Here is a 20,225-nt window from a genome sequence, read left to right on the forward strand (position 1 = left end):
GAGAGGTCGATGGTTTATTACGGTGAAAAAGAAGATTATGATAAGACCAATTATAGTTGTTTGGTTATAAACAAGTTACACAAGCCCAAGAAACTTGTTTTGGGCTGAAATGGATGAGATGTCATGTTTGATTCCGAGGAGGAGGGCTTGAACTAGAGTACAAGAGGGCGGACTCACTATTCTTATTAACTAGCCTAATTCACGTATGCTTAGACCTATGGCTTTTTAATTTTAAAAAATCTTCATGTTTTTTTCACTGCTCAAGTGTTGGATGAAATTGATTGTTAAGGATTGCTTTGATATATTGGTGATGGAAATGTAAGGTGACAACGATGCAGAATTTGGGCTGACGGTGATGAGGAACAAAACATGTGCTAAATGCTGAACCCATGTGCAGAGCCATGTCAAGAACAAATTGCCGGCAATGGCATTCAACCAAAATTATGAGGCTCAAAGTCGGTGACCCAATGATTGAGTGAAATAAGCTTTCCCTGTTTGAGCCGCAAACATAGTCTTCCCTACAGGCTCCGTAGATTATTCTCTTAATTATCTATCAAGATCCCATTGCAATGATTGATTGTGTTTCCAAATACTTTGAAACTTAACGAGCAATATTATTTACTAATTAGCTGCTTAATGGTGCTAAAAAAATTTAAAGCATCTGAAACGAATTTAGAAAGTTTGGTGGAATTTACCAACAAAAACAAGTGAGGCATGATCACAGCTGTCCTACCATTTTTGGGCCTTCAACTGCTCAATCGATCTTATGAATCTTTCCTTAAAATCAGAAGAAGCAGATTGTCTAAAACAGAAACAATCTAAAACCAATCAAATGTGCCCATATTCATGTAACCAAATAGAAGATAAATCCAATGGAAGAAACAGAGCTTTTCTATATGATATGAAGTAAATGAAATTTTCATTTTTCAGCTGCAATTCTTACAACAAACAAATTTCTGGGAATCTAAAGTTTTTCTTTGTGAAACAAAATTACAAAACTTAAAAAAGGAAAACATGTCTGGACTATAACCAAAGAAACCTGTAAATGTCACCACCATTGGTGAACAAGAACTCCACTTTGCCTCAGTGAAGTGAAGAGGTCCAAGCATTGACCATAAGTTTTCTCATACTTTGAGCTCCTCTCACCAGGGCAACACCTCTGCCACCTATTGTAATGGCACTCCAGAAAAATCTCATCAATCAAACAAATGGCTCCTGTCTCAAACAGCCTCGGGATCAAATCGAATTCGGTCCCTTCCACATCCATCTTCATCACCACGAAATCCTTCTCCGAAAAGGTGTTCTTCAACCAATTTGCGAAATCAAACCCCTGAATTTGATCCACCTCCCCATTAAACCCGCCATCAGCCGACTTCGCCGGCTGAATTCTCCCCATACCTCTGCCTTTCTCCTTCACCTTCTCGCCCGGGTCACCGTTAATCTCAAACGACAGTGTTTCGTTCCTCACCCAAGCTGCATAAGGCAACAAAGTAACCCTCTTCTTCATCTTGTACTGCTCATGAAAAGTTTTATCGGCCTCAATGGCAAAAACTTCGAAAGTCTTGTTCTGTTTTGGGTATTGCTTCTTGAACCAGCTGCCAATGCTGGAGCCATAGCCTCTAGCTCCAACATCCACATAAGCATACCGCTTCTTAAAGCTTATATCCGCCATTGCTGGAAGGTACTTGGCATTCTGTATATTCTTCTTCAAAGTAATCCATGGCTTCAACGGCTCTGTTTCAATCAAAGGCTCGGCTTTCCTGACCAACTCTAGCTTATGCCCAGGAACCGAACACTTATTACCCAAATTGCCACCACCGTTCTCAACCCTAGTATTGCTCAGAAGCTCAATCTCACCATCACCACACTCCTTCTTCAACACCATCTCGCGAATTTTGGGCATGGAATCATCGAAACCCTCGACGTCGCGCGAAGTCACGAGCTTGCAGCAATTGAACAAATCAATAAACGAATGGAAGCTGTAGGTGTCTTTCGCGCCGATGTGGACCACCGCAATCCCTTCGGGCTTCAGCGTCCGTACGATCTCGGCGGCGAAATCCGACGGCTTTGGCGACTTATCGAGTCTGCCTCCGCCCGAGAAAACGAAATCAAAACTATTGTCACCGAACGGTAAACGGTGCGGGTCGCCTGGAATTACCAGAGGCCTCGAGGCTTTCTTGAAAATACCGACGGCGCCCTTGACGCCGGACTCTCTCAGAGCGTACACGTCATGCCCGGTCGGGGTCTCTATGCACAGAGACTTGGCCTTCCGGGAGAGGAAGCCTTGCGCCATGAGATCTTGGAAGACGGAGGAGTAAAAATGGACGGCCTTAATCCAGTCCTTGCTGGTGTAGAGATCCGGTAGCGAAGACCCCGCCGAAGTCGAAGGTACGGCACCATTTTTTGCGGCTATGGCCGGACCGCCGGTTCTCGCAATAACGAAGTTGAGATTTTCAGGCAGAGACAAGAAGCAGAAGTTGCCGAGCTTGCACGACTCGCCGGTGACGGTGACGACGTAGGCAAAACGGCACAGTACGATCAAAACGCCAAATAAGAAGCAGCGTACCAGAACGTTCTTCAGAAGGCCTGGCTTGCCTGCGGTTGGCTCCATCTCTGTCAAATATACACCTTTTTCACAGAAACAAAAAGAACAGAGAATTCTGGGGTTTTCTCACAATCAATCAAAGAATGAATTGAATTTCTGAAAATTGGATAATCGTATTGGAAGAGGAAGAAGGGTTTAGTGTTTGGTTTAGCGAGAGCAGAATCGAGCGGAGGTGTGGTTGGCTCCGATCAAGGCAGGTGCTTTTAAAAGAGAGTTGCAGATCTTAAAACTGTGGTGCCGGGAAGGAGGATGGTCAAAGGGAGAAGCCATGGTTGGTTTTTTGTTAGCAGAAAGATATTTTATTTCTGTTTGGGAACGGAGAGCTGTTCGAAGCCATGACAGAGAGGTTTTGGCCCCCTGAAACTGCGAAAACTGAAAAGACTGCGTTAGACCGTTAATAGAGAAGATGTAGAGGGATAAAACGGTGCGTGGGTTAGAGAATGACGCGGTCGCTCTCACACGTTTAGGAGACCGGGAAGAGCCGGTGTCGCACGCGTGGGAAGAAGCTGCGTGGAAGGCCTATATTCGCTCGAAGCTTCTTAATGGGTCATGATTTGGTGATTTTGCCCTTGGATTATGGGACAATTTCGAGATTGCCATTACAACTTGCCATATTAGATGGTTACGTGTGGGGCCTGATTGGCTGTAGCCGTAACCTGCCAAGGGAAAAAAGGAGTCCGGATTGAGTTTTAAAACCTATTGACCTGGCTGAGTCTCCTGTTTCCGTTATTGGAGAATAAAATTTAATTTAGTTGGAACCTCTTTTTGTATTTTAGTTATAATTTTGCGTTATTGTAACATTTTGTTTATTTGGCATATTTTGCAATTTAACTACGCGCTCTCTCTCTATGATTTTATCACATAATAAATCACGTGAAAATGAATAGAGAGAAATGTGCACACAACCCGTTATATGCAAGTTGTTTGATTATAAAGTAATGCATTAATTTTAGATGTCAAAAAAGATATTATGCACTCTTTGTAGTTTATAATGTAATCTATCATTTATATTTCATGTAAAAATATATATTGACTATTTTAAAATGTTAATAACGATTCCCGAATTCTAAAATTAATCTCCAACAATCAACGCTAAGCTAAGAAGGGGGATTAATCAAAGTCATCTAATGACCAAGTACTACTGCCAGATGCGAAATTGGGGGCCATGCTGCATGTGATGACAATAAATGGATTCTTATTAAACGACCTAATTATATATTAATCCATGATTACTCCCATAACAAGTAATAATGTTAAGAATCTTATGACTGCAATGCAATGCAACCAACAAAGTTGCTGCAGGCATAATAAGAAGAAGAAGATCAAATAAAGGATTTTTCCCAAAAAGATTCCAAGGTGGGTGGCAGGCAAGAATAACAATTTGAGCCTTATCCATCTCCAAGAAGATTAGTATTACTCCAAAACAGTTAAACAAACACAAGTCAAATTCTGGGAAGCTGATTGGCAAAGCAAAGCAATTTATGAATAAATGAAGAAAGGAGGTTGGTGTATGTAGTTCACCGGATCAGCCGGTCACCTCATCGCCCGCAACACTCTTCTTGCGTTGGGGGGCGCTACCCACGGGTAACCATATGCGTCAGTGGGCGCACCGAACGCCGCAGTAGCCGTTGTGCTTTATTCTAGGTTTTAGCCTTTTGTTGTTTTAAGGCCCACAGGCCCTACCTATTATGCGATTTGGACCATTCTTCCGGCTTTGTTTGCCTCTTTGGGTCCACAACCGTTTGTAAAGTAGGTACACGACACGTGTCGGTTGGGTTGACAATTTGATACAGCCAATTATCATTCTGGAATTTCTTTTTTAATTTCAGTTTTTATTTAAGGATGCGAGTTGGCATGGTGTTGATGTATTAGCGTGAGACATGGGTGACCGGAGCATTCCTACGGCACCGTTTATGGTGGCGTAGTTGAGAGTAGAAGATGCAAGCTCAGTGTCGTAGGAATGGCTGTGAGACAATGCAAGAATGAAAGAGCCAAAAGAACAAAGATCGAGGAGGTCCACATGTCCCGGGATATATAAGTGCAGTTGTAAACGACGCCGGATTCAACGCCCTTATTGACTCCGTGCTTTAGCTCCTCCTGACATGACACTCCCTTCCGTATCAAGTTGCCATATGTATGTGAGCGCATCCTAGTAAATTTACATCGTTATCATCAACATCATCAATTAAACGCCTTTTTCCAACTAATTATTGTAAATAATTAGCATGTTTAAGTACTTTGGAGCTTTTTCTTTTATCATTGGACAATACGTGTGAGTTGTTTTTTATACAAGTAGTTCTAGAATTACCTTCTTCTCCATATTGCTTGGAGAAGAAGGTATATATGTCTTTCTAGTTTTGGATAGGGTTCATATATATTGCAAGGAGAAAGGCATCTATCATCCTATTAGGTAGCTAGGCCACAACATCATTCTATGTCCCTTTCTTTTCTTTTCATTGAGGTGATTCTATTCATAATTAAACAAAGAATATAATGTTTCAAGTCTTGAGTAGAGAAACTTACCTATCTCGAGAATGTCACTGTAAAAGTATCTTAAGACAATCATACATCGTCATGTATTTTAACTTTTTCACGTGCTAATACTCGAGTAGTTTAGAATGCCACCACTTTGACATTCTTATTGTGTGGAAGTATAATATAGTGAAAATTTATCACACATAAACCACGGCCTTTATGATCTTTGGTTTGCACAACTATATCTGATAATTACTGTTTCCACAGTTAGCGTCCATTCAATCCAGTTCATTTTTTTGTCCTCCAATTCAATACTTGGTGGAGGAATTGATGTGATCAAGATGGAGCCCATGTGAACATTTTCAGAATCGTGTTTCAACAAGAACGAAGTCAACATCACACTTTGGCATCGAATATCAGTTTTCGTTTGTATATGTATTGTGTGAAATCTACTCGGTTTGTTGTTTTGCATGGAGCTGCCTCGTGATACAATACCGTTAAACTTGGTAGTTGTAGCAACGAGCCACAGCAGCTTGAGCTTCCACTCCTAGACCCCTACAATGTTCTCCAAACCCTTTTCAATGATCAATCCAAATCAAGAGAGTTAAAACAAGAATTAACGAACACAAATCGGGTGTTAATTGGACTTACTTAAGTTTTTGGTGTGCTTCTGAGTAGGTAGTCATGGGTTCAAATCCCATGGTATCTGTGTATGTAAGTTTCCCCCCTCACTTTTAACTTTGACAACAACAACAAAAAACGAGAATTAACAATCAAAGCATCTAAGTTTACCGAAGAAAAAGGGCCTGATGGATGAAATCGGGTCACACACATGAGTGGTGATTGATGCCCTTGTTATCCAGACTCACCTTAAGCTAGAAACTAGTACAGCTACGAATAAGCAATTGGTTCCCTTTCATCTTCATCCCTTTAGGGTGTGGATGAGATGTCTGACTACAAATGAGTTGGTGTCTGGATGGTCGGCCTGGGCCTTTCATTTTCAACTGATAAATAATGTCCGATGTGTATTAGAAACTAAATCGTACTGAATTTAGTAATTTACATACTGTATGAATAATTATGAGTTGTTCATGAATTATGCATAACACCTGTGAAAAACGCCACAACCCAAGGGCCAGGTTTATTTATGAGGAGCCACCCCCTTGACAGACAGCATACCAAATGCAATCCACTCTTTTGAGAACATGCAAGCCACTTTATATGAGAAAGGAATTTTTGCTTAATGGGGCACACAGCCATTATTACTAACTAATCTTGGTTTGATGTGACCTTAATGACCTACGTGGGCCCTGGCCCATTATTTTATGAACTGGGTAGCTCAACCCATGAGTCTTAGCGGACAACACAATTGGGCTTGGCATACTCAGCATTCAACAACAAGAAAATGGCTACATTGTTTTTATGGGCCTCAGGCCAGATTGATACAAGAACAGATATCATACGACACAATTTACTCACAAACTGCCTTTATTTTCTGCCCTTTCCTTTGGGTGGGTGGAGCTTGGAGGAGCTGAATATGTCAACACATCATGCGCTTACCAATGGGTTTGGTGTTCCTGGATGTACTTCCCCTATACTATATCTATTGCAAGGTGTAGACGAGCATAAATAAAAATAATGGCTATCCAAAAACCCCCAAAAAGAAAAAAAGAAAAAAAGAAAAACAGAAACAGAGAAGAAAAATAATGTTTCATTTCAATAGGCCTTTCGATGGAAGCAGAATTTGTAGTTTGGATGTCGCATTTTAGTTAGAATGTGCAAGCGAATTCATTATGCATGAATGAACATATTATCTTGATAGAAAAGGCCAATTTCGACATACATAATTGAAGAATTCCAATAACGTGAATCGAGTATGAATTGAACCTATATATTTCTCAATTATAAATTAGGCATTTTAACCATTGAATCATGAATACTTAGAGAAATCTTTGTAAATAATGAATAATTGAGATTCCCAATAAAAATGAGTAATCTCTAATAGCAAATAAATCCCACAAACAAATCTGATTTCTTTTTGCCAATAGGTAGGAAGGGGAGGGGAACTGTACAGTAAATGGGTATCACAAAGATTTCAATAACTCATGACCCTATATTACTGTAACTGTATACAGGCTAGCAATAGTCGTTCACAAAGCACATAAACGGCTATAAGTCCTCAGTATACATACTAGCAATTGGGCTTCGTACATCCACAAGCGGCTCTAGCCTCTCACTCTCACCGATGAGGAGACGGAGTTTCCTACACATTTGTGATCAGTGGAATCATCGACAATCATTGGCCTGCTGCAGCTCCAGTTTAATGCCAACCTGGCAGGAAGTCAGTTAGTTAGTTACAATGGCCCCGCCGTGCACCAACGAACTATCCGATCTCATGCAAAACAGCCCACACTGTCCCATAAATACGACTCACAATACCAAACGCTGACTTGTCACTTTAATTCGAAAGCCTAGCCTACAGAGAATTCCAAAAGAAACACGTGGTCTTGTGGTCGAATCTCCCGCCTTATTACACACCACAACGATCATGACAGGTCAAAACGACACGTCGCCCAAACGACCGGAGCACGCAGGATCCCCGCCGCCGCCAATGGTGCAGACTGCTCCACCGGCTGCACCGTCTCCACCGTCTGCTGACGTGGAGAACCAGACTACGGGCACGGGATTCGGAGTGCCGGGGATCCTGCAGCGATGGAAGAAAGAGGACTCGTTGAGAAGAGGCTCTCTGGCTTTGTGGGGACTGTCTACGGTCTTCTCTTTTCTGGCCTTCATCATCATGGTCTGCAACAAGCAAGGCTATTTGGAAGACTTAGGCTATTCGGAAGACTTCAATCAATATGAAGAATACAGGTACAAATTAATTCATAATTTTGGTCTTTATTTGAATTTTGGTACACAATTGGAATTTGGAATTAAATATTATTTATATATATATATTTGTAGCTATGTGTTGGCAATAGCTATTCTGTCGATGCTGTACAGCGGCGTGCAAGCAGCGCGACAAGTCCACCAACTCTTCACCGGCAGAGAAGTGTTTCAGCGCCAGACATCGGCCTGGGTTGCCTTTATCGGCGATCAGGTTAATTTAGTTTAAGTTTTTGTCCTTTTTCTTATTCTTGGTACGTAAAATGTATCTCTAAGTTGCAATTATGCAAAAAGGCCAAACTTTTGATTTCTTTGTGAGTTGCTTTGCTTGCTGCAGATTATGGCATATCTGTTGTTATCGTCGTCCTCGTCGGCAATGCCGATTACAAACAGAGAGAGAGAGATACAAATCGACTTATTTACAGACTCTTCAGCAGCCGCCATTAGCATGGCCTTCCTAGCTTTCGTTGCTCTTGCCTTATCGGCTCTTATTTCCGGTTACAAATTGTCATCTCAATCCTACATCTGATAGATTGAAAATGGCTACATTTGTTTTTAAGGGCCTCATGCCACATTGACACAAGAATCATATGATGACACCATTTACTCACAAACAACATGTCAACCTGCCTTTATTTTTTTGTTTTCCTTGGGTGGCTGGAGCTTGGAACCAATGTGTTTGGTGGTGCCACGCTGTACTTCCCCCATACTATATATTTTGCAAGGTAGACCACCATTAATAAAACAATGGCTATCCAACCAAAAAATAAAAATAAAAAGAAAGAAGAAAAATATTGTTTCTATTGATTTTTGCAGTTAGATGTCGCATTGTAATTAGAATGTGCAAGCATGTTCATTTGGCATGAATTAACATATTCTCTTGATTAAAAAGGCCAATTTCAATTTCAATAGACTTTTAATTGAATGATTCTAATAACATGAATCTAGCTAGTATAATGATTGGACCTATGAATTTTGCAGTTACGAGTTAGGCATTTTAACCATTAAATCATGAATGCTTAGAGAAATCCTCGTCTATAGTGAATGATTGAGATTCCAATAAAAATGAGTCATCTCTAATATCAAATTATTACAGCAAGCAAATTCATTGAGTCCCAAATGTTAATGGCAACATTTCAAATTTTAGAACATAAACCTATATACATGCTATTTATAGTCATTCACAAAACACATAAGCGGCTATAAGTCTTTAGTGCACACGTTAACAATCGCGGTTCGGAAATCCACAAAAGACTAGCAAATTCCACATGACTCCTCTCAATGATGAGTGGACGGACTGTGTCATAAACATTTGTGATCAGTGGAATCATCTACAATCATTGGCTTGCAGCTCCAGTCAAATGCCAACCTGTCAGGAAGTTAGTTAGTCAGTTACAATCGCCCAACAGTGCACCAATAAATTATCGGATCCTATGCAAAACACCCCACAATCCCTTAAATACGACTCAACGAATCATTGTTTGCCACGTTGGAACCCAATTACAATGTGCTCCAATCACTCACGCGGCCAATGGTTCACTCGGGCGTGAGCGCGCGCAGCGAAACCCACACGGCACGCCAAACTGCCAACAAAACCAAACGCTGACTTGTCACTTTGATTTCGCTCCCATTTCCCCAACCCTGTCTTTGTCCTCCCAAACCTCCTCCAAACTCAATTCAAAAACCTTCCCTTCTTCCAAATTCCAAATCCAATTCATTCCTAGCAGAACACAAGAAAAAACGATCATGACAGGTCAAAACGGCACGTCGCCCAAACATCCAGAGCACGCAGGATCCCCGCCACCGCCAGTGGTGCCGACGGCTCCACCGGCTGCTGATGTGGAGAACCAGACTCCGGGCCATGCTCAGACTACGGGCACGGGGTTCGGAGTGGCGGGGATCCTGCGGCGATGGAAGAGAGAGGACTTGGTGAGAAGAGGCTCTCTGGCTCTGAGGGGACTGTCGCTGGTCTTCTCTCTGCTGGCCTTCATCATCATGGCCAGCAACAAGCACGGCGATTGGAAAGACTTCGATAATTATGAAGAATACAGGTAATAATTCCTCAATTCATTTCATAATTTGGTGTTTATTTGAATTGTGTGCAATCGGAATTAATATTTTATATCTATATTTGTAGGTATGTCCTGGCAATAGCGATTCTGTCGACGCTGTACACCGGCGTGCAAGCAGCGCGACATGTCCACCAGCTCTCCACCGGCAGAGAATTGTTTCAGCGCCGGACGTCAGCCTTAGCCGACTTCATCGGCGATCAGGTAAATTAATTAATTATGTTTTAAATTTTTGATCTTTTTCTTTTTCCTGGTAAAATGTAATTAGAATATCAACTTATTTGGGAAATTAGAATTTTCTGATGAATACGCGTAAATTTCCAATTATAGCAATAAATAAATAAAAGAAGCTTCTTGTAGTATAGAAGCTTTGGACGACGAAATTGGTAAAAGGGCCTTATATGAGTGCCAGCTAAGCAAAAAGGCCAAACTTTGAATTGTGGGTTGATTTGCTTGCTTGCTTGCTGCAGATTATGGCATATCTATTGATATCATCAGCTTCGTCGGCAATTCCGTTGACAAACAGAATGAGAGAATCGCAAGACAACATATTTACAGACTCTTCAGCATCCGCCATTAGCATGGCCTTCCTCGCTTTCGTTACTCTTGCCTTATCGGCTCTCATTTCCGGTTACAAACTGTCATCTCAGTCTTACATCTGATAGATTGATATTAAGGGCAATAATTCTTCCATGTTGCAGGATTTTGTTTTCATTTATTTATTTATTTTTGTGTGTGATATAGTTTCATTTACCAGCACCAGCTAGCTGCAGAAATTTACTGTAATTAGGTGTGTATGTAGACAGCCCCATATGTAATTCTTGATTTGGTTTTGAAGGAAGGTATTAGGCTATTGTGCATGAGACAATGAGATGTATCTTGTTTTACACATGAATAGATACTTTGCTTCTCTCCAATTAGAAAGTTTTAGAAAGAGATTGTGCCTTTCTCTTTTTATTATCAAAAGACTTTTTGCTGTTGTGAGCTGTTTTATTTGACAGTTTTTTGTTTTTTTGGGGGATAAATCGGGGATGAGGGTTCGAACTTTAGACTTCTTCCAATTGGAAAACTGATCAACTAAAGAAATAAGGTCAAATACAATGAATCTGGTTTTTCAATCTATTAAGAAATTTGATTAAACATGGTTAGGATATATCTGATGTTTTTAATTATGTTGAACAAACAGAGAGTTTCTTTTTTCAAAGTTAACAACATAGAAATGATGATGAAGTGTTTGGCATAGAAAGCTAAAGTTGGCCAAGTCACTCTACAGTTCAGAGTGAGGTTGAAAGATTTGGGTTGTCTCCATGTGTTTAAAAAAATTGGAAGAGTCAGAAACTTTTCCAAACATTGCAAGGCTTTATTTTTGTTTCTTCGTTATGTTAAGTGCTCTGGAAAAGCCATTTGGGAAAAGTAGAAAGTTGGAATTACATACTTGAGCAATCTCAAGTGTTAATCACCTGCTGTGCCATGGAAAAGCCAACGGGAAGGAGGGGAAGCCTATTAGCTTAGCAGAAAAAAATCACTTCTTCCAAATTCAAGCAACCCTTTATTCAACCTGTTATTTTCTGTTCTTCCTAGAAAAATTATGACATGGAACAAAAAGAATGAGGCCTTATCCTCAAACAAATAAACAAATGCAACACATGCCAGTCTTTACATAATTAACCTTTAGAGAACTACTTCCTCAGGAACTATACATTAAAAAAAAAACTAAAGTCTAATTAAATCTTGTCGTCTTGGTTTGACCCCTAAACATAAAGTGTAACATTTGATTCTGATTTGCACGTTCGCTTTTAGAACTCTGGAAATCCATAACTTCCTTCACTCTGTAACATTTTGAGGGTATAGGGTGATTGCCTTTCTGTTGTTGGCTGCCTTGTATTCTGAAGAGAGTTGAGGTAGCTCAAGTTCGAATGATTAGGCAAGGCTAAGGGCCTCACAGCCATGGACACATTGCTGTTGTTGTTGCTGCCATTATCAGAAGCAGGTCTATTTGCATTGCTATAACTGCCGCTGCCGCGCGCTGCAGGAACATCATGGTTGTGTTTCCCTTCATATGTGGTGATCACAGCCCTTGTATCATGTGAAGCTCGCTCCACATGTTTCCTCACCGGACAACCTACGGATGTGCATTTGTAGTAGCTCCTACAGATTGGAAAAAAATTTGATTAGGTTAATCAGAAAAGTTCAAAAGGTGTTTGCTAGTAATTAAACTCAAAAACACAAGAAAGCTAAACAAATTTATAGGATGGTTACCTTGGATTTGGATTTCCCTTCACTACTTTCTGTCCATATTTCCTCCATCTATACCCATCATCCAGAATATCTATTTCACTTGTTGTCTGCACTACAATTCTTGGCTCTTTTACAATTCTACTCCCAGGAGCCGAAAAGGGCTGATCGTTTGCATTTTCTCCCTTCCTGCAAAATATGAAAAAAGTACATTTAATCATCTGCAGTTTTGGCTATAACATATACACAATTTCACAATCGAAATAACAAGTCTATGCACTTACCATCTTTTGGCCTCAGGCTCATTTTCATCTTCAGCTCCTCCTGAATTACTTATTGGTGAGTTTTGTTCAAACTCATCCTCTCCAATTGAGGCTGAAGAGTCCTCCTGCATCGTGACAGATTCGATTTTCGGATTGGATATTGTTGGCACAGATTGATCAGAAATGCCATATGAAGAACCCTGAATTGACTGAGAGGTTGATCTTCTTGTAGACTGAGGCTTGGGATGGTTGTGACTTCCCTTGTATACAATTTGAGTGATATGTCCATCCAATGATCTCTCAACCTTTTTCTTTGTTGAGCAATTCGGATACGTGCACTTGTAATAACTCCGCGGATTTTCACTGCCCTTCACTTGTTTCTGTCCATATTTCCTCCAATTGAACCCATCATCTGATTTTTGCTCTCTGACAAATTGAGACGATTGAGTGCAATGTATTGTATCAGGCTTAGGAGCCCCACTAGGTCCATTGCTCTGCATATTTGTTTGGTTTGTGCCAATCTCGGGGAAGATGCTCTGCAGTGGCTCAAATTCAGACTTAACTCCTGTCTTCTCTGTTAAAGAATCAGCTTGCCTTGAGATTCTGTTGAAATCCCATGGTTTCTGTCCTGTTTTCAACGATTCTTCCTGTTCACATAAGAATGATTAAGTCTCAGAACAATTACAAAAAATAAGGCTTCCAACTGCACAACTAACTTGTAAAGATAACAGAATGAAGATAATTAATTTACTGAAGCCATGTTTGAAGAAGCTTGAATGTTAAAGGTTGAGGATGATGTTGCAGCAGGCCTTGTTTCTGGTTGGAAAGAGAAATCAGAGAACATTTTCTGTTCCCTCTCCATTCCTTGCTGGGTTTCTTTAGAATTACTCATCCAGTCAAAGATTTGACTAGAGAAAGCTCCACTTGTTGGAGATTGAAGAGTCTGAAGAACAAACATAACACAACACAAAAAACCCATCAGTAAACATAAACGAAAGAACGAAAGAACCCAACAACATAATAAGTTTATAACTTACATTAGAGGAAGATAGGAACATGGGTGAGCTGAAAAAATCAGTTGGGCTAAAAGCTGGTGTGGAAGCCAAGTACGAAGAAGGGGAAACAGGGGGAGGAGACATAGGCAGAGAAGGGGGCTGAAGTGACTTGAAGTTTGGGATTTCATTGCCGTTTCTGTCCATTAAACTGCCTGAAGAATAGTCTGAAAGTCCCCAATTAGTTCTTTCCTGGTCAATATTGCTGTCCATGTTGTTCATGTTACTTGTGAGGAGGTGAGTGAAAGAGGAAGTCATGGCTTTTGAATTGAGGAAAATGAGAAGATGAAGGTAGAATAATTTATAGAACAATTTAAAGTGTTGAATGACAGAGACAAATGTAAGAGAGAGAGGCACGGCGATGAGGAGAAAGCAGACAGAAGACGAGGGCTTTGGTGTGTTGTGAGGGTCTCTACGCTCTTTCTAAGAAGCTAAAAAGATGTTTGACCGTGGAAAAAGAAATTTTTTTTTCTAGTCAAAGCTTGTGGGTTTGACTTTGACTACCCTGTGCGCACGTAAGTGGCGGCTCATTATGCAGAAGCTCTGTAGTTGGAAGAGGCAGCTGGGATCTTTGTTAATGTGATAATTGATACATTAAATAGTATTTCTGTTTTTTATTTTTTTCATCAGAAATTTGAAGCATTGTAATTATTTGCACATTATGATTTCCTGCTTGCAACGTTTGAAACTTCAAATGAATTTGAGACAACTTTATTTTATTTTATTTATTTATTTATGAATTATAGCTACAAAAATGTCATGTGCTAATAAAAGCCCATTCCATTCCCATGCTTCCACATATGCCAACATAGAGATTTTACATTGTCTTTGTTGGTTATTTTATTATTTTTTTTCAATTTTCTTTGGTAATTGACAATGAGATGTCACCAAATTAGATTTTGGTTCTTGCTTGATATAAGGGAGAATATAATGGATTTGAATCTGGACAAAACCCTCCTAAGTTATTGAATTATGGGTTCTTCTGATCAAAACATATAATATTATATATACAAAAATGATGATGAATGGATTGTAATACTAATAATTGGGTTAAGCAATTAATCTATATATATAAAGCGAAAGATAGAGAATGGTAAAACATTCAAAATACCAGAAAATGCAACTGAAATAATGGTGAAAGAGACATAAGGAGGAGGACGGAGGAGGGGAGGCTTGGCCCGAGGTGAAAGGTATGGGTGGTTCTTGTTAAGGTTTGATGGAGTGTGCGGTGGGTGGCTGTTGAAAACCTTTTCTTTTTTTCTTTTTAAAAAATTTTTTTTTTTTGGACTCAATCAATAGTGTTAAGTTAGGGTTAAAAGTGTTAAGTGAATGGAAGGGTATTTTAGGAATAATGGTGGGGGCAAAGATAGGATTGTGATTTTTCAAATTTTCATGGTGGGTGTGAAGATAAGATAGGTGGGGAAATAGGACAGGTGAGTGGAAATAGCAGCACATTATTTTTTTAATTCTAAAATAAATTTTAATTTTTTTATAAAAAAATCCTCTCGCATGCCCAAAAACGCGTGCGGAGAGACTAGTATATCATAATAGACAAATCTATACCCCCAAAAAAAAAAAAGGCTACAAAATTATGCAAAAATAGAAAATTTAGGATGATAACTGACTCTACAGGTTTAAAAAATCGAGTTTATCAATCAACACACAATAATCCACAGTATAAAAGGTATAAATACCCTAATTGTCGAAGCATACCACAATTTAGAGGGTCTCCAGCATATATGAAGTCACTATTCATCTTCTTCTATTTTTTAAACTTAATGGTTGTAGTTTTTCAATTTAAGCAATCCACGCCAAGAGAAAAGAGAAATATGGAATACTGAATTTTTAAATATATAAAAAATTAAAAAAAAATTTGAAAAGTAACTTAGTTCCGTACAGAAATATCATTAATTGGAGCATTTCAAACAAAAAGGTTCTGTAGTGTAGTGGTTAGCACTCTGGACTTTGAATCCAGCGACCTGGGTTCGACTCCCGGCAGGACCTTTTATTGTTTTGTTTTTTTGCTTTCGACTGCCGTTCTGTTTTGTTTTTGCTTTGGACAGTAAAATGGTTCGTACGATTAACGGAGATGTAGAATTGTGCCAAACATATTGACCAGAACGGCTTCATTTTAATGGGACTCAGAAGATTTTGGACTTCTCGTAAATAAAACCCACCCTTCCTTTTTCATTCGAGAAATTATATACGTAAGAAATGTTGTCCAAATATATTGTCCAAATATATGTTAAACAAATCCCCTGTTTCTCAAAGTTTGAAGAGAGAAGAAAAAAACACTATACATCCTCATGCCAAGAACTTGGCCTTCTTCACAATGTGGAGCTTTAAAAAGCCTGAGCATCTCAACCTGAAGGACTGTGGGAAAAACTCATTGGTGATTGACTCTCATCGCAATTGCATGATATCTTGCAACTGTATTTTCCAACACTGAGGGTCGAGTTCAGCCTGTCAATCATACAAACTGAAGTCAGTATGATAATCAAGTATACTAACAAGCAACCATTGTCAATTTTAATGTTTACATTAAGCTCGAAATTAAAAGCTTACTCGGAAGAACTTGTCTCTCCACTGAAACACGCAACCACGTGCTTCTAAATGTTCAAAAAGAGCTTGCGGTAGCAGCGTCTTGAAGGTTGCCTGGAGCTTTACCTTTGTTAGCCCCCTGCAGGCTAATAAAGCAGCTGCCAGCCCACTAGGGCTCAAGCCTTTCAAGTGTAAGATGGTTAAGCTCTGTAGGCAACTGATACTGGCTAAGGATAACAGCCCCACATCTGTAACAGAGCTATATGACAAATTAATCTGCAAGAAAGTATGAACGGACTGGTCAAATGAAACTGTCGTTCTCCGGTGAACTGTTTGGCTCCAGAAAAAGCAAGAAATGAGAAAGACTACCTGTCTAAGGTTCTGAGAAAAGTGAGCAAGCGGAATCATCCCGGCATCATCAATGCTGGAACACTTTTTTATGTCTAGCTTGGCCAGCTGCTTGCATCCCACAGCAATTGCTGCTAGACCCAAAGATGTGATAAGAGGACATCCTCGACTTTCAAAGGTGTTCAAGCTTGAGCATTTTGACAATGAGATTAATGAACTATCAGTAATGTCTTTACAGTAGGCTATATTAATCATCTCGAGTCCAGGGCAACCATTTGCAACAGCTGAAATGCCTGAATCTGAAATTCCTGTGCACCTGAACAAAACAACCGCATTCAGATTAGTTCCTTCTTGTATCAGTCTCTGAATATTTTTTTACACAAACACGTATTTGGGCAAACACCTAAAAGAGGTTGTAGACAAGATGGGATTTGTTTCCTATATACATGATTTATGTAGGCTTTTGAAGACACAGCCTTTTTAGATAATAATATTGAAAGAGAGAGTTCCATTCTATTTTCTGTGTTTTAGCATGCTTTAGAATCAAGAAGACCTTGATTAAGCACTCGGCATTTTCTCTAGCAGATTGTATATCTATTGTTGCTCTTGCTTGACCTACGTGTTACCTTGCATCATAAACATTCAGAAATCATGAATTACAAACCTGTATAGATCGAGCTCTACAAGCTTTGAGCAGCGCATTCCAATGTTTGCAACTCCCTCATCAGTAATGTTCAGGCAAATTCCTAATTTTAAGCTGGAGAGATTAGAACATCTACAGATGGACTTCAGACCTGCAAATAGAAGGAACATAACTACATAAGTATGGAAATTACAGTAGTGCTTAAAGAATTACACTAAGGTTAAGTAAGGTAAAAACCTTCATCATCAACTTCGTTATCTGTTATGTCAATCTCCTCAAGAAATTGGCATCTCTGTCCAATGAGGACAAATGCTTCTCTAGGAACCAGGGTACATGACTCCATCCTAAGAGAAGTGAGTGCGGTGCATGAATTTGTAATGTGGTCAATAGAAGCATAAGTTATCTTTCGGCAACATGTGATGTCCAGCTTCCGCAGATCCTTGTGTTTTGTCAGAAGGGAGGAGAGACTCTCATTAGTCACCTCTGCACATTTACTTAAGCTCAGCTCCCTTAACGATGCACACCAGTTTCCGATGGCTTTTAGTCCAGCATAGGTAACCGGGCAATCATCTAACTTGATTGACTGCAACATTGGAAGCTTTTTCAAACTATCGGCAAGAGCAAGAGTCACCTGACCACCAGTGCCACCACAGTGCAAATTGTGAGCTAAGAAATTACAATATAACTATTACAAAAACACTAAGAAAGTCAGGACTTACAGGAGAGCCATGTGACAATATGATTTGCTCTAGAAATCCGCCGCTGCCGCCAGTTAGAGAGGACAACCCAACGTGAGTAATGTTCTGACAACTTGATATGTCAAGTTTCTGTCAAAAGTAAAACAAGTGCAGATGTCAAAATTTGTAGAAGCAGAAATGCACTCTGACAAGTAACAAGCAAGAAGTACAAAATCTAAAGGCTGTTGGTCCTTTCTTTTTTTTCAGCCTTGGGGCTAAAATTGTCTATACCAACTAGCATCAAATTAATTTTGTCCAAACCAAATCATTTCGTGTAATCATAGAAGAGATATTAAAAGTCGAAGGTTTTAACTTTTTAGTATCACATATGACAACCACAATATAATTATACAAATGTTATGTTATTAATACAAGATGCCAGAGACAACAACAGGGGCCTCTGAAACCGAACCAGCTAAGAATAACTACCTTAAGCGACTTGCACCCATGTTTGAGGCCTGAAAGGCTGTCATCATCGATACCAAAGCATCCTTCTAGAACCAAATCTTCAAGATATTGTAACTTGAAGATCGATGGTAAGCATTTGTCTGTGATCTGCAAATCAAGAAAAACAAATCATTATGAAGCCACTCAAGATCAAAGCATACCTACCGATCATCTTGACACACAATGAGAATTGAAGATTGGAAAAGAAAATTAAAGTTGACCAAGACAAAGATCCAGTCTTTGGAATAACATAACACAAAAGCAGAGTGCTTTTCAAAGCAAAACAAGATTAAATCGAACAAAAACAACAATTACCATTCAGGGTATAAAATTAACAACAAAAACACGAACTAGATCAGTATAAACACGAATTAAATCAATGAAAACAAGAATTTACCTTTCAGGGTATAAAGCTAACACTAAAAACATGAATTAAATCAAAGCACTTACCGGCAAGTAAGAGAGATCCAAACTTCGAATATCTTTACACTTGACAGCAAGCAATCCCACCCCCAAGTCACCAACACCAGGACACCATTTCAAGCTAATCAATCTCAGCTTCCTACACCCAACTGCTATACACCCAACACCCATATCTGTGATCTGCTTACATCTCCCCAACCAAAGCTTCTCCAAGTTCTTTGCTTCAGCCAAAGCCGCAACCGCAGAGTCTCTGAGCTCAGTGGCGTTTGACAAGTCGATCTCCACCAGATTCTTGCAATTCACGGCCAAACTCAGCAACCCAGCTCCTGAAAAGCAATTGGACCCTGAAAGATCGATTGACCGGAGGCTAGACATGCACGCATTTGAGATGGTGGTGAGAGAAGTGTCTGTGATTCGAGGGCAGAGCGTGAGATCGATGTGGGAGACATGTGGGTATCGGTTAAGGACTTTTGGGATGTGCTCTGAGCATAAAGGCTTGAGCTTCTTGCGGTGCTTGGCTTCTATGGCGTAGAAGGACTTGCAGGCTAAAGAGAAAGCCTTTTTGTCAATTGGATTTTGGTTAAGAAAGTCTAGGATTATGAATATGATTTCCTCTGAGAGAAAATGGAACAGATGATTGTTGTTGTTCATGTTGCTGTTGAATGTTACAATGGTTCTTTGCCTCTTCATGGTTTTGGAGGTGTCTGAAATTTTTGGGATTTGGATGAGAAAATGAGAGTTGAAGAGGTTGGATTTTTTTATAGGTGAAGATGGAGAAATAATGGTTTTTTGAGGCTTTGAAGTAACCGTTGGCAGAAAATCTGGTTTTCTGTTTGGGTAAGTTGGGTAGCTCAGGAGGGGGAGTGAAGATGAAGAAGAACTGAATGACTCTAATGGCCCTGTGCTCTCGTTCATAATAGCTCTTTATATTCTTGTTTGTTTCGTTTGAAAGGACTATTTTACCCTTCATCCCCAATTGGCTATAGTATAATTTTTTTTGGGTCAACATATAGTATTTACAAGATGACCCAAATAACAAGATAAAATCCAATGAAATAGACTTCTTTTTTTTTTGGTATAGAAGTTGTAGGGAGGATGATAGTTCTACAATGAGGGGCTCAAGAATGGAATAGATTAGAGAATTTGTGTTCATATATTTTGCCTAGAATTGTAATGACTTAGTGTTTTATAATGAGATCTTTCTACAACACGAATTCTTATTTAGATCCTTATATTATAGGATATGAATTAATGATGAATTGTATTCTTGTTCAGTACGAGCTCGTACAAAAAAAAAACACTAAAGTGTTTGAAAATAAGGTTTGAGATTTGAAAACACGAAGTTTTATATTCTTATTGTGAATGAGAGTATAAATAATATATTATTAAAATTGTAACTGAACGAGCATTCTAGTTAAGTGCTTCAATTTTTATGACTTTTTCTTCCATAAGATTTAAACTAACAACTTTTCAACAAAAGAAAAAAAAAAGTGAAGATTTC

The 20,225-nt window shown here is 39.4% G+C and overlaps 5 protein-coding genes and 1 non-coding gene across 6 annotated transcripts; 3 read left to right on the top strand and 3 right to left on the bottom strand.

The window, feature by feature from the left end:
• Positions 826-3,027, bottom strand: LOC18773408. The gene has a single exon (XM_007208388.2). It carries the CDS (start codon positions 2,609-2,611, stop codon positions 1,049-1,051), a length of 1,563 nt encoding a protein of 520 aa, XP_007208450.1. The 5' UTR covers positions 2,612-3,027; the 3' UTR covers positions 826-1,048.
• Positions 7,629-8,495, top strand: LOC18775328 (CASP-like protein 4B1). Its single transcript, XM_007207644.2, has 3 exons — positions 7,629-7,951; positions 8,045-8,180; positions 8,304-8,495. The coding sequence occupies exons 1-3, from the start codon at positions 7,629-7,631 to the stop codon at positions 8,493-8,495; spliced, it is 651 nt and encodes a 216-aa protein (XP_007207706.2).
• LOC18774595 (CASP-like protein 4B1) lies at positions 9,573-10,971 on the top strand. The gene is made up of 3 exons (XM_007205842.2): positions 9,573-10,017; positions 10,104-10,239; positions 10,506-10,971. Exons 1-3 carry the CDS (start codon positions 9,713-9,715, stop codon positions 10,695-10,697), a joined length of 633 nt encoding a protein of 210 aa, XP_007205904.1. The 5' UTR covers positions 9,573-9,712; the 3' UTR covers positions 10,698-10,971.
• On the bottom strand, positions 11,832-13,843 carry LOC18772845 (probable WRKY transcription factor 33). Its single transcript, XM_007204965.2, has 5 exons — positions 13,571-13,843; positions 13,285-13,476; positions 12,555-13,180; positions 12,295-12,459; positions 11,832-12,183 (listed from the first exon to the last, which is right to left on the bottom strand). The coding sequence occupies exons 1-5, from the start codon at positions 13,841-13,843 to the stop codon at positions 11,832-11,834; spliced, it is 1,608 nt and encodes a 535-aa protein (XP_007205027.1).
• On the top strand, positions 15,518-15,589 carry TRNAQ-UUG. Its single transcript has one exon. It is a non-coding gene; the product is annotated as a tRNA-Gln (tRNA).
• LOC18772028 (F-box/LRR-repeat protein 3) lies at positions 15,748-19,630 on the bottom strand. Its single transcript, XM_007204908.2, has 8 exons — positions 18,752-19,630; positions 18,284-18,409; positions 17,837-17,944; positions 17,355-17,748; positions 17,139-17,268; positions 16,496-16,790; positions 16,151-16,402; positions 15,748-16,048 (listed from the first exon to the last, which is right to left on the bottom strand). The coding sequence occupies exons 1-8, from the start codon at positions 19,412-19,414 to the stop codon at positions 15,989-15,991; spliced, it is 2,028 nt and encodes a 675-aa protein (XP_007204970.1). The 5' UTR covers positions 19,415-19,630; the 3' UTR covers positions 15,748-15,988.

The sequence above is a fragment of the Prunus persica genome, chromosome G6, assembly GCF_000346465.2.
Source record: "Prunus persica cultivar Lovell chromosome G6, Prunus_persica_NCBIv2, whole genome shotgun sequence".
NCBI lineage: Eukaryota > Viridiplantae > Streptophyta > Magnoliopsida > Rosales > Rosaceae > Prunus > Prunus persica.